The sequence below is a fragment of the Coregonus clupeaformis genome, chromosome 21 (assembly GCF_020615455.1).
Source record: "Coregonus clupeaformis isolate EN_2021a chromosome 21, ASM2061545v1, whole genome shotgun sequence".
NCBI classification, from domain to species: Eukaryota; Metazoa; Chordata; class Actinopteri; order Salmoniformes; family Salmonidae; genus Coregonus; species Coregonus clupeaformis.
This window is the reverse complement of record NC_059212.1, coordinates 11,017,135-11,030,756: the sequence shown is the minus strand read 5'-3', so window position 1 is coordinate 11,030,756 and position 13,622 is coordinate 11,017,135. Positions and strand designations below refer to the sequence as shown.

The 13,622-nt window shown below is 42.2% G+C and overlaps 1 protein-coding gene and 1 long non-coding RNA gene across 2 annotated transcripts; one reads left to right on the top strand and one right to left on the bottom strand.

Moving 5' to 3' along the window:
• Positions 1-4,294: 4,294 nt before the first annotated feature.
• Positions 4,295-5,579, top strand: LOC121534554. The gene is made up of 3 exons (XR_005994632.1): positions 4,295-4,532; positions 5,074-5,218; positions 5,354-5,579. It is a non-coding gene; the product is annotated as an uncharacterized LOC121534554 (long non-coding RNA).
• A 586-nt stretch (positions 5,580-6,165) lies between these two features.
• On the bottom strand, positions 6,166-12,389 carry LOC121534912 (phakinin-like). The gene is made up of 8 exons (XM_041841529.2): positions 11,780-12,389; positions 10,315-10,397; positions 10,015-10,171; positions 9,458-9,619; positions 9,049-9,177; positions 8,589-8,824; positions 8,083-8,165; positions 6,166-6,384 (listed from the first exon to the last, which is right to left on the bottom strand). Exons 1-8 carry the CDS (start codon positions 12,224-12,226, stop codon positions 6,362-6,364), a joined length of 1,320 nt encoding a protein of 439 aa, XP_041697463.1. The 5' UTR covers positions 12,227-12,389; the 3' UTR covers positions 6,166-6,361.
• Positions 12,390-13,622: the final 1,233 nt, after the last annotated feature.

Here is a 13,622-nt window from a genome sequence, read left to right as displayed (position 1 = left end):
GACTCAAGCAGGGTTGTGGTCAATTCCATTTAAATTCAGTCAATTCAGGAAGTAAACTGACAATTCAATTTTTTCTCATATTGAGTTAAATCTCAAGTTCAGTCTACTATATTGGTTTGCATCAGTTTAAAAAATAAACCACAACATAACAACATTGAATCATAACAACAGAAAATACATATAATCCGTAACCAAGGAAGGCCCTAAAAAGGAATGCCCTAAAAATTATCAAAGACTCCAGCTACAATAGTCATAGACTGTTCTCTCTGCTACCACACGGCAAGCGGTACCGGAGCGCTAAGTCTAGGTCCAAAAGGCTTCTTAACAGCTTCTACTCCCAAGCCATAAGACTCTTGAACAGCTAATCATGGCTACCCGGACTATTTGCATTTGGTCTATCGAGATTCAGAAATTGCACTATGGCTTAGCAGTCAAGGGTTAACCCTTGCTTAATAAATCAGACTGAAACCAGCTTTCTGGGGACACAGTCTGAATTAAAGCACTGCAAAAGAGACAGAATCATTAGATCATTTGTTTTGGTACTCTCCATTTGTAGCTTGATTTTGGTCACAGGTCCAGGAATGGCTGAAGGATTGCAATATTTACCTGGAGCTAACCCTGCAGATAGCATTACTGGGTGATCTGAAAAGTCATAGTCAATCGATCAATAATATAATAAAACATTTAGCAAAAATGTTTATTTTCAATTTACAATCGGTAGAAACAATGAGAATAGAAGGGTTCAGAACTTTTGTGAAACATCACAGTACAGTTGAAAAATATATGGCAAACAGAAATCCGATATGGATGGTGTTAAGAGATAGATTGGAGGTGTTGAATGGAGCTGAAGGATGGGACTAATACCAACTAACAACAACTAATAACAACAAGATAACTAATGTAAAGCATACTGTGTCCATAATAAGTATATAGGTTATAGGTTGAGAGCTTTTGTGAAAGAGCACAGTTAGAAAGATATGGCATATAGAAGCAAACCGGATGGACATCATGAAAATGATCGGAGAGGTTGAGGGTAGAGGAAGTTCAGGAGTAAAAACAAACAAAAGAGAATTATTGTAAAATTGACTGTGTCCATAAAATGTATATTTATTTATTTTTATTTCACCTTTATGTGGCCAATACAATTTGATTTGATTTGATTTGAGAACACGTTCTCATTTACAACTGCGACCTGGCCAAGATAAAGCAAAGCAGTGCGATAAAAACAACAACACAGAGTTACATATGGGGTAAAACAAAACATAAAGTCAAAAATACAACCTAAAATATATATACAGTGTGTGCAAAATAATTACAATTAGTATTAACACTGGAATGATAGATGTGCAAGAGATGATGTGCAAATAGAGATACTGGGGTGCAAATGAGCAAAATAAATAACAATATGGGGATGAGGTAGTTGGGTGGGCTAATTTCAGATGGGCTGTGTACAGGTGCAGTGATCGGTAAGCTACTCTGACAACTGATGCTTAAAGTTAGTGAGGGAGATAAGAGTCTCCAGCTTCAGAGATTTTTGCAGTTCGTTTCAGTCATTGGCAGCAGAGAACTGGAAGGAATGGCAGCCAAAGGAGGTGTTGGCTTTGGGGATGACCAGTGAGATATACCTGCTGGAGCGCATACTACGGGTGGGTGTTGCTATGGTGACCAATGAGCTAAGATAAGGAGGGGATTTGCCTAGCAGTGATTTATAGATGGCCTGGAGCCAGTGGTTTTGGCGACGAATATGTAGTGAGGACCAGCCAACAAGAGCGTACAGGTCACAGTGGTGGGTAGTATATGGGGCTTTGGTGACAAAACGGATGGCACTGTGATAGACTACATCCAATTTGCTGAGTAGAGTGTTGAAGGCCATTTTGTAAATAACATCGCCGAAGTCAAGGATCGGTAGGATAGTCAGTTTTACGAGGGTTTGTTTGGCAGCATGAGTGAAGGCGGCTTTGTTGCGAAATAGGAATCTGATTCTAGATTTAACTTTGGATTGGAGATGCTTAATGTGAGTCTGGAAGGAGAGTTTACAGTCTAACCAGACACCTAGGTATTTGTATATAGTATGTATAAACTGGAAGTAGAGGCCTAAGCGTTGTTGTTCACTAGTTTATTTCAATTAGGGAAGGGGTGGTGGAGTTGGAAAGTAATAAAGGGAAATATATTTTTTTAAAGGATATGTACAGTGGGGAAAAAAAGTATTTAGTCAGCCACCAATTGTGCAAGTTCTCCCACTTAAAAATATGAGAGAGGCCTGTAATTTTCATCATAGGTACACGTCAACTATGACAGACAAATTGAGAAAAAAAATCCAGAAAATCACATTGTAGGATTTTTAATGAATTTATTTGCAAATTATGGTGGAAAATAAGTATTTGGTCACCTACAAACAAGCAAGATTTCTGGCTCTCACAGACCTGTAACTTCTTCTTTAAGAGGCTCCTCTGTCCTCCACTCGTTACCTGTATTAATGGCACCTGTTTGAACTTGTTATCAGTATAAAAGACACCTGTCAACAACCTCAAACAGTCACACTCCAAAGTCCACTATGGCCAAGACCAAAGAGCTGTCAAAGGACACCAGAAACAAAATTGTAGACCTGCACCAGGCTGGGAAGACTGAATCTGCAATAGGTAAGCAGCTTGGTTTGAAGAAATCAACTGTGGGAGCAATTATTAGGAAATGGAAGACATACAAGACCACTAATAATCTCCCTCGATCTGGGGCTCCACGCAAGATCTCACCCCGTGGGGCCAAAATGATCACAGGCCACCAGCCATACTGCTCGTTCTTTGCGTGATTTCCTGCAAGACAGGAATGTCAGTGTTCTGCCATGGCCAGCGAAGAGCCCGGATCTCAATCCCATTGAGCACATCTGGGACCTGTTGGATCTGAGGGTAAGGGCTAGGGCCATTCCCCCCAGAAATGTCCGGGAACTTGCAGGTGCCTTGGTGGAAGAGTACGGTAACATCTCACAGCAAGAACTGGCAAATCTGGTGCAGTCCATGAGGAGGAGATGCACTGCAGTACTTAATGCAGCTGGTGGCCACACCAAATACTGACTGTTACTTTTGATTTTGACCCCCCCCCCCCCTTGTTAAGGGACACATTATTCCATTTCTGTTAGTCACGTCTGTGGAACTTGTTCAGTTTATGTCTCAGTTGTTGAATCTTGTTATGTTCATACAAATATTTACACACGTTAAGTTTGCTGAAAATAAACGCAGTTGACAGTGAGAGGACGTTTCTTTTTTTGCTGAGTTTTTATATATATATATATATACATACATACATTTAAGCCACCCCCCCAAAAAAAAAGTAGAAATTAAAAATACCATTAAAAAAAGATTTCTACCATTTACATTTCTATCACCTGGCACATGCGCAAATTAAACCATGTTAACACCTGCAAGACTTCGGTTAGTATGCATGTACTTCCGTCTTGTACACATGCCTTGGATAGTGAGCAAACAAATCGTGATAACCACACACAGAGACCTGCGTTTTGAAGTCGGTTTAGTTATACTTTCCGGTGGATATTTTGTCTCAAATTTCCACTAGCAGAAGGAAATCAATAGACAACAGGTAGAGTAAGTTCAAATGAAGTTTATTCAACATTCTGACTTGTGAAGGGACTGTTTGGAATGTTTTTTTTCTAAATGTTAGAGACAAGAGTGGACCTGTACACACTGGGATTTGTAGAGGCTATATTAACCCTAACCCTAACCTCACTAAAACTATACCTAACTCTTGTTCCTAAACCTGACCTCAACCCTAACCTTAATTAATTTCGAGCCCTATGCCTAAACTTTTAAATTAATGTTACCATTGATTCTTGAAGAATATAACTTATTATTGTCTCATGAACCTAGCTCAAATGTAATACCCCATCAGAACCCATAATATAAGCTTGTTTTACTCCATTGTTTGTAAACAATTTATTTATAAACAAACAGTGTAGGATATGTCCTCAAAACATGGTTAAAACTATACTTTTTATCTCATGGATGGTCAGTCCTTGCATCCATAGCTCTGTCTATGAATTTGAGAGTGGGTACAGGCTGGATGAGGGTGATCACTTGTTTGAACTGCAGATTGAGCCTTTAAGTTTTCATTCTGACGGTCAAATATACACTTCCTATCTAGAAGCAAGGTCAGACATTGCATATTTTGATTTGTGATAAAATATTGGTATTAATATGTTAAACATAAATTCAAGGAAGTTTTCACTTTTTAACATAGTGGTTGTCCATGGTCTTCTACTTTTAAACAACCACATCACGATATTGCTTCATTGGTCACAAAAAGGGAAGGGCTTCGAACAGGTCCCACCCAGCTGTAACAGACATGCCTATTTAGAGTCAATGCTGTCTTGAATACAGCAGACTCCCTCCGCCACAGGCTTTGACAGAAGAGACAAAATGCAGCGGGTATCATTGGCATTGGTCATTTTCACCATTGCAATAATTACAATACAATCTGTGCCCATAGAAACAAGTGGTGAAATCATCCTCCTATCTCTTTTGGTAAGCTTTTTATATAATTACTTATTCACTATCTTTAAAAGTTTTTGAGGAGTAACATTGTTTTTTGTGATTGCTTTTGATGAGTAGACTAACATTGGTGAGCAGTACTTTAATTCTTTGACTCTTGGATCAGAGGGAACTTTTTTAACGTGGGACATTCATTGCAGCATTTATAATTTTTTTGCTTTGGAATAGGATGGTAGCATATGTAAGACCTTTGATTTACGTGTAGGGGCACTAGCTATAGAGATTCTTTCACAGTCAATCATAATCATCAAAGGGTTAAAAGCACGAAGTTCCTTTGAATGCATGTCCCTCCAACAACAACAAAAATAACAAAAAAGCAAACATACCTGATCATAATCAAATTTGATGATTTTCTTATTTTCCTTATAGCTCCAAGCAAATCTTCAGATCTCTGTGTGTTAGTCTTTCCTTTCACGTGAATTATGAATTGATGTCAATTGAAGATTTGGGCAAACTTCTGAATAATACCTATAGGTATAGTTAACAGTAAGTGTTGGCTCATTGTCCTCCGCAGATTGAGAAAACGCAACACATCAGCACGAGCCAGTTGCGCAGGAGAAGGGGGACCGATGACTCCTTCAAGAAACCCTCCCACTCCTGCTCTGGCTGCTACTCTGTCATAGGGGACCCCACTACAACATGATCATCACGCCAGTGAGGTGAGAGCCATCATTTCACAGCCCATAAAGTCCTTATTTACTCAGATCAGTAGGACTACATGTAGTGTATTGAAATGTAACTTAAGGTGAGCTGTTTATTAATGCTTTATACAACCGCCTCGACTCACCTTGCAGGAGCTGGTTTCACCCTTCCAGAGGACAAATCAACAAACGCGGAATCACCAGAAACTCCACTCCAAAGAACAAGAAGAAACTACTAAACAGAGGAACTATCCTCAAAGTAAATATCGTCACTGCTCCCCCTTTTTTTCCACATTCGAGAATTTATATTGAGGAGACGCTGTTTTGTTGAACTATGTGTTGAACTCTGTGTTTTCTAAGATAAACGAATGACACTGTTTCATACGAATCGTGCTGTGTCGTGTATTGTATGGATGAACGCTGGCTGTGTCTTGTGGGAGCGCCTGTTAAAATGTCCTTTCCCCCATCCTCATTTTGACTCATAAGGGCAATAACTATAATTTAGGCATGTCATTATCAATGACTTCAATTTAGAGCTCTACACATGCTGAGTCGTAGCCTGGTTAAACCAGCCTGAATGCTGTGCTCACGATTGTTTCACGTCATGTTGAGCACAAGTTTCAGTGTGGTCATAGGCTGGGTGAGGCACAAGTGGTATTTAAAAAATGAGTCATTGAAACCATGCCACAACTCCAAAACTATATTGGCTAACTTCTTGAGATGAGAACGACCAACACCTTACTCAATCATTATTACATTTCATTGAAGTTGAGGCCAAGTAGCAGTTTTAACCAATCAGAATCCAGGATTAGACCCACCACTTGTATAGACTTTGTTAATATATCAACAAAGTAGTCTTATGTGCCATTATTGAAAGTAGTGTCCCCAAAAGGAAAATTCCAATCTAACCCCAATCTATTTGAATAAAGAGGCCTAGTTGAAAAAAGAGGACCCGATACTTTCTTGCAGAGGTTTTGATTTTATTAAACTCTTTAGTAAGAACATGGTCTCTGAAGGAAACTTTGCACAGATACCTTGGAGATCAACGGTGTGAGAGCTTCATGTTCATTGGTGTTATTCCAAACCCAAGGACAGTCAATCATAACTTGAGCTCCAACATTAAGAAGTAGCCATGTCCCCAAATGGTTCTCAGTCTTTCCACTAGTGACTAGATGTGTTGGAGCCTGATAAGACAAAAAATACATAATAAGTAGTTCATTATACCGGAATAGTGTCAGACCCCAGTAAGACTAGCTGTCGCCATTGGAGTTGGCTAATGCAGACCCTAATGAATCAAATCAAGTATAAAGGACTTGAACAATGTATATTAAAGATATATTGTTTTGAAATAGTATGAAGAAAGGTGAGAATTTGTGTCTGCACTTGCAGAAATGATTTCCGTCCCCAATGAACCAACAAGCTAATACATTTACATTTTAGTCATTTAGCAGACGCTCTTATCCAGAGCGACTTACAGTTAGTGAGTGCATAAATTTTTTCATACTAGTATGGAGGACCAGGAGTGACAAGAAAATAAATAAATAAATAAATGTGAACATAAACCAATGATTAAATTATAAAAGTAATTGACTATTAATGCATTAATAATGCACTTCTAAATTAATAAACAAATAAAACATTTGAAAACTGATGAGGAAATATATACATTGATTTGAATACATTTTCATTATTAATTTATACATTTTTTAAAAAGAGTTTGTCACTCCTGGTCCGCCATAATTACAAACAACCTAACAACAACGTCTTACCCCTATTGGTTTCTACAAGGGTGACTAGCACTTGGAAGATGCTCCCAGAAACAGGGAACAACGTCCACATCGCTCACACGCCAGTCAGTTTACACATGGAGGTGTGTGAAATGTTTGCGGAAATCAAGATCATTGTGATCTGTACGTGGATATGCTTTAGGAAGAGATATACAGGTAACTGCCAAAATAAAGGAAACATCAAAATAAAGTGTTTTAATAGGGTGTTGGGCCACCACGAGCCGCCAGAGCCACCAGGACAGCTTCAATGTACCCTGGCATAGAGTCTCCAAGTGTCTGGAACTCTATAGCAGGGATTCGACACCATTCTTCCATGCGAAATTCCATTATTTGGTGTTTTGTTGATGGTGGTAGAAAACGCTGTCTCAGGCGCCGCTCCAGAATCTGCCATAAGTGTTCAATTGGGTTGAGATCTGGTGACTGAGTCTCACACCCCCTTTAAACCCCCTATGCTCCTTTGACACCCCTCTTTCAAAGTCACTGAGATCTCTTCTGCTAGCCAAAATAATGGGCAACAGGACATGACCCTAAGCATGATGGGATGTTTTAATTGCTTAATTAACTCAGGAACCACACCTGTGTGGAAGCACCTGCTTTCACTCTACTTTGTATCCCTCATTTACTCAATTGTTTTCTTTATTTTGGCAGTTATCTGTATATGTCAATATTCTAAACAATCAGGCTGTTCTCCCTGATGAATGCTTCACATTCAGAAAAAAGTCTGAGTTTTTAAGATATTGTTCTATTGAACTTGCCACCACAATAGAGTCATTTTAATATAATGAAGAGTGCTTTGCTCCTCCTTGTAGACTTTACATTTACATTTAAGTCATTTAGCAGACGCTCTTATCCAGAGCGACTTACAGTTTAGTCACATTATGATTATACTATTTATTTTTCATACCCCCTGTGGGATACGAACCCACAACCCTGGCGTTGCAAACGCCATGCTCTATCAACTGAGCCACATCCCTGCCGGCCATTCCCTCCCCTACCCTGGACGACGCTGGGCCAATTGCGCGCCGCCCCATGGGTCTCCCGGTCTCGGCCGGCTACGACAGAGCCTGGATTCGAACCAGGATCTCTAGTCTTTACCTTGGGGTGCTGAGCTGCCGCAGGGCTCTGAATGGGGAGGAAGGGGAGTTTGTCTCCCCTCAGGCTCTGATGCACCTGTGCACCTGTTGAGAGGAACACTGTGTCAAAGGAGGTCATGAAATCTCATCCATTGGAAAATATTGCGTGGAGTTCACCTTGATATCCAGTGCTTGACTTGAGCAGGATTTCACCAGAGCTGAGTACCGGCACCTAAAATGTTCTACTGCTTGAGCTCCTGTTCCTCTTATAGAATATTAACTCAAAAGTATTGTGGAGCTCCTGCACCTAAATATAAACAGCACCGGCTCCCAAAATGAGGTCCGGAACCAATTTCAGACCAAGTCAAGCACTGTTGCTATAATAGCTTAAACAGAAAACCAGTTTGAAGCCAGAAAATTATATCATTAAGAAGTCATGTGCCAATGGTATTTTGCCTGCTGGGCTATTAATCTTATTTTTTGAAATTGACTTTGCCTCGAAGGTTACCTCTGAAGTTAGCTACTCACATTGAGGGGTGGTAGCGGCTCTCCTCCCCATCCAAGATGCCGTGGTAGGTGCCGATCTCCAGCTCCAGGCGCATTTTGTTGCCTAGCAACGTCTCATAGTCACAGCGTTGCTGTTCAATGTCGCCGCGGACGTCGCCCAGCTCCGACTCCAGCTTGCCAATGACGGATCCCAGGTTCTGCAGCTCAATGTCATGCCAATGCTTGGCGTCGTTCAGTGAGTTCTCCAGACCGCGCTTCTGTTGGAGCAAGTTGACACAGTTGATGCAGTTGACACCTCCAAAACACACACACACACACACTCTGTGTTTCATTTGTTCCATTCCGACCATTCCAATTAGCCCGTCCTTCCTATTTCTACCTCCACCAGCCTCCACTGACATACACACTATTGGTGGTGGAGCTGTCCCCAGAAACGTTGCCCTATATAGGGACACTGTTGAGGTGGCAGCACAATTCGTACCAGTGCTCTGATGGACTCTGTTTCGGCCTGCAGACTCTGGATCTTACAGCCAGCGTCATTACACTCCGTCTTCAGACTCTCCAGCTCCTCCTCCTCACGACTCAGCTTACAGCCCACACTCTCCGCCTGCTGAACTCATGCACACACGCACGCACGCACCCACACACACACACACACACACACACACACACACACACACAAATGTACAGCCGTCAAGCTATGTCAAAGGGCAGGTGTATTCCGTTTGTTTTGACTGGCCCCTAGTAGACACAATAAACCTCAAGCTGACCCCATAATAGATAAACAACTAATGTCCACTACACATTTATCAAAAGTAAATAGTTGATTTCTCCCCTGTTTATTCAGGTGTTAAAGGTTGTATGCATGGGGAACTACAGTATGAACTTACCTTGAATTCCAGGTAGGCATCGGTCTCGGCACGGTTCTTCTCGATGACTCTTTCCCAGTGGGAGCGGATGTAGGCCAGTATCTGGTCCAGATTGGTCTCAATGGGAGCGTCCGGCTCGTCCACCTCATGGCCTGCCATCTGGTTGTAGAGCACCCTCACGTCCTGAAGGGGGCAGCAGAACACATGGGAAAACAGTAATACACCGGATTCATAGAATCAATTTGATCTTAATCATCTGATTTTAAATAACAACTAGCTGGATGAGGTGTGGGCTTTCACTGGGTTGGAGGTAAATGATTGTCAGTGGACATTTTGTCTTAAAACTTAAAACCCCACAAGAAAGGAATCCTATGGAAATGCTAGCAGTTAGGGTTCATATGTGCTCCATTTATTTCTATGCTGGGTAAGTAAACTAAATGAATACCCAAGAACTGTCTTGGGGATTGAACTAAGTGGGAAAAGTAATGTTAGATTGTATTTTGATGGGAATATCCCTTTCTCTAATATCTCACACTAAAAACCCCATTATGTGCTCCATTCCTTCATGCTTGACCCACCTCCTCGTGGTTGCGGGCCAGGTCTCGGAGCTCAGCCCTCATGCTGTCCATCTGGCTCTCCAGGTCTGACTTGGTCAGGTTGGCGTTGTCAATCACCTTGTACAGAGAGCTAATCTCCTCCTCCACCACTTTCCTGAAGGGCTGCTCATTCTCATACCTACAGGACAGAGAGAAAGTGAATCTCAAAAATCAAGGTGTTCTTCTCCATGCTCTCCTCGATTCCCCAGGTTCTGACATTTTGGGAAGGAGGTGAGGAGAGAGGATGTGAGGGGAGAGGATGCGAGGAGAGTGTATGCTCACCGGTCCTTGAAGTCCTCAGCGTTGGCCTGCACATTCTCTGTCTGTAGCATTAGCCTGGCATTGTCAAGGATGGACTCACTAACCTGTGTGGGAGATTTTGCAACATGTCAGTCTGTCCAGTAGGGTGCAACAGATGTTCTGAGTCCAACGTAGGGTGAATTTTTCGATAAATGGGTATTCTACATACAGGTATAATGCTCTATTACTTGTTATAAGCATGTGTGCGCCTTTACAATGTCTTATTATAAGGCTTATGGTATGTTAAGTCTCTCTATGCAGGTCATTTTCAACGGACTCAAAATAGCTGTTATTAAGTCAGGCTCATTATCAGATGATAATAAGACCAGACTCCCTATGTGAAAACCGCGTTACTTTATAAACCACGAAAGGTGGTCAGCGTTTACCCACCTATTTTGTTTACTCACTACATCACTGATTACAAGAGGGGTCATGCATGCCTGTGCCAAGTCTTAGAGTGCATTATAATGGCATCATAGTGCATTCCACCTCATCTATGGAAGACTGCAATACTTCAACATCATTTCTTTATTGGAAATCCAGCCACCATCAGACTCGCTCTCAAGACTGGCTGGCTCTAGAGGTACAGTGGGTCTCCACAGTGTCCGGGAAGATTGCTTTTAGTTATTGTGACCCTAGTGCATGGAATGACCTGCAGGCCACTTTGAGGCTTGACTCTCTGGTCTTGAAGGGTCAGTGCGGGACTTTGATGAGGAATGTGGTGAAGGAGAATTGCACTTGTTTTGATTTATGTTTTGATTGATGTATAATTGTATCTGTCACTTTTGAATTTGATTTGTTGTAATGTGTCATTGTACATTTATAGTGTTGTATTGAGGCTGATCATGTTGATGTATTGTTCCCAGGGCACCCTTATAAAATGAGACGCTGGTGTCAATGGGTTTCCATTGGTTAAATAAAGGTAAATAAAAAGACAAAATATGCTAACAGTCTCACAGTGCAATAAACAATTGAGGATCATAAACACTGCATCAAAGTTAGACTCCCCATTCCAAAACTGTCACTTTTAAATGAACACACTATCCAGCGCAAATCCCGCCACAATCTCCAGCTCCGACCACCCACTCAATCAGTGCTTCAACCTACTCCCATCAGGTCGGAGGCACAGAACAGTAAAATGCTGCACTGCCGGATCAGCAGGAGCTTTCTTAACTTCATTCTAGGACTCCCTCTCTTCTTTACCTGTCCGTATGTGTCTTCCCAGTCCTTCTCTACCCCTCTCCTCCCTTTCTCTTTCCCTTCTTACCAGTCTGTACCCATCATACTCAACTCCCTCTCTCTCTCCCTCTTCCTTCCTTAACTGTCTGTAGATGTCCTCCTAGTCCTTCTCTACCCCTCTCCTCCCTGCTCTGCCTTTCTCCCCCTTACCTATCTGTAACCTTTCTACCCATCATCCTCCACTCCCTCCTTCTTCCCCCTTCCTTACCTGTCTGTAGACATCCTCCCAGTCCTGTCTGAGGGGACCCCAGGCTCCGGCGCTGGACGCCTTACGATCCAGGCATTGTCTGATCTGCTCCTCCAGCTGCTGGTTGAGAAGCTCCAGGGCACGCACCTTGTCCCTGTACTCCATCAGGCAGGCGTTAAGGCTCTCAGCACCCCCGGGGTGCTGCCTGCCACCAGCCCCGGCCCCGCGGGGCATCACAGGCGCGGCCGTGCTCCTCAGCCCCTGCAGGAACACACTGCTGATGCCCAGGGCGCGCCGCGACACGCGCGTACCCAGGCTGGACGCGCTGCTCGTGGGGGCTGTCCCCACAAAGACGCCCCGGGGGGCTGTGGTGATGCCCGCGGTGCCAGCCCTGGTGCTGGCGCTACCCGGGCGCTCTGCAGCGGTGGGCTGGCCCAAGAAGGAGGATCGACGTCTTGGCAGAGGCATGTCCCTTGTTCTTGGAGAATGCGGGGATGAGACGAGAGAATGCGGGAGCGTGTGTGTGGGTGTGTCAGAAGAAGGCTAGTCACCATGCATAGACATCATTGAGTGGCTTGAGAATCTGTTCGGTGGTCTGTTGTGTCAAACAGCCGGAGTCCCTGGGCGCATGGCTCTTTATTGTGGCCTGGGCTTCTGGAAAGCAGAGGGGATTATTGTTCCCCTGTGGTGTTTGTGTTGTCATTGTGACAGTGGCCTGGTTCAGGTTGGTGGATTGGGGCTCTTTGTGTGTGTGTGTACTGGTTGTTTTTTTGGCTGCCTCAGCATTGGAGAAAACTCCATCGAGCGCTGGCTTGCTCACCCCATACCCAAGCACAAACTACCACCGGTGCTTCGTCTGACTGGACAAAATCTGACTGGAGATGCTTCTACCTCCTCTTTTGTATGTGTGCATGAGTGAGTGAGTTTGTGTGTGTGTATGTGAATTTATATGTGAGAACTTAATAATCAGGTCATGCATCAGTGTAAAGAGTATGCCCAATGGCTGTAAGCATAACAGACTGGAGAAGGGGCCAGAGGAATGTTCAGTATAGCCAGTTTTTTTGTGTCTAAAGTTGGAATATGTTTGATTAAAATACAGTCAATGAAGGCCCAAGGATTTATAAAATAATTGTTGTATTTTTTGAATATAAACGTTGTTTTAATTTCTATTCAATCTTTTCAATAATATTTCGATGATATTCTGATTATATTCTTATTTTCAATGATATTCTGATTTAATCTCTTCAGTTTGTGTTGGAAAGGAAAGGGTTAACCTCTTAATGATCGGACCCTTTTTAAAAATTTTCGCCTAAAATGACATACCCAAATCTAACTGCCTGTAGCTCAGGACCTGAAGCAAGGATATGCATATTCTTGATACCATTTGAAAGGAAACACGTTGAAGTTTGTGGAAATGTGAAATTAATGTAGGAGAATATAGCACATTAGATCTGGTAAAAGATAAGATATGTGTTTTCTATTTGCCCAAAAGTGCTGAATTGGTTAATTGATATATCTTAAAATACATAACTATAGAGAACATACAAAATTATATGGTAATACAAAATGTAAGTTTACACACTCCCAGGAATGTCATACATGATGGATCATTAGCTTATACACTAACTTTCACACATCTAGATGGCTGAGCGGGGTGGGTGTGGAGCCAGACACAGCAGGGGTTCAAACTGTAGAACCCAGTTCCAACATTTGAATATAAAAATGGATTTTATCAAACAGAACTATGCTACATTTTATCTCTGGGACCCTTAGGATGACAATTCAGAGCAAGATTACTGAATGTAAGTACATAATTTACCTTCAGTTACAGTGATAAGTATTTTGTTGTTGTGCACTCTCCTCA

Bases quoted from the DNA above. Each gene is read 5' to 3' on its own strand.
- LOC121534912 (XM_041841529.2), bottom strand. From the start codon at position 12,226: ATGCCTCTGCCAAGACGTCGATCCTCCTTCTTGGGCCAGCCCACCGCT. The intron at 8,825-9,048 runs GTACGAATTGTG...TTGCTCCAACAG, and splicing joins CAGAGTCCATCAGAGCACTG to AAGCGCGGTCTGGAGAACTC. The intron at 6,385-8,082 runs GTAAAGACTAGA...TTGTCTTATCAG, and splicing joins CGGCAGCTCAGCACCCCAAG to GCTCCAACACATCTAGTCAC.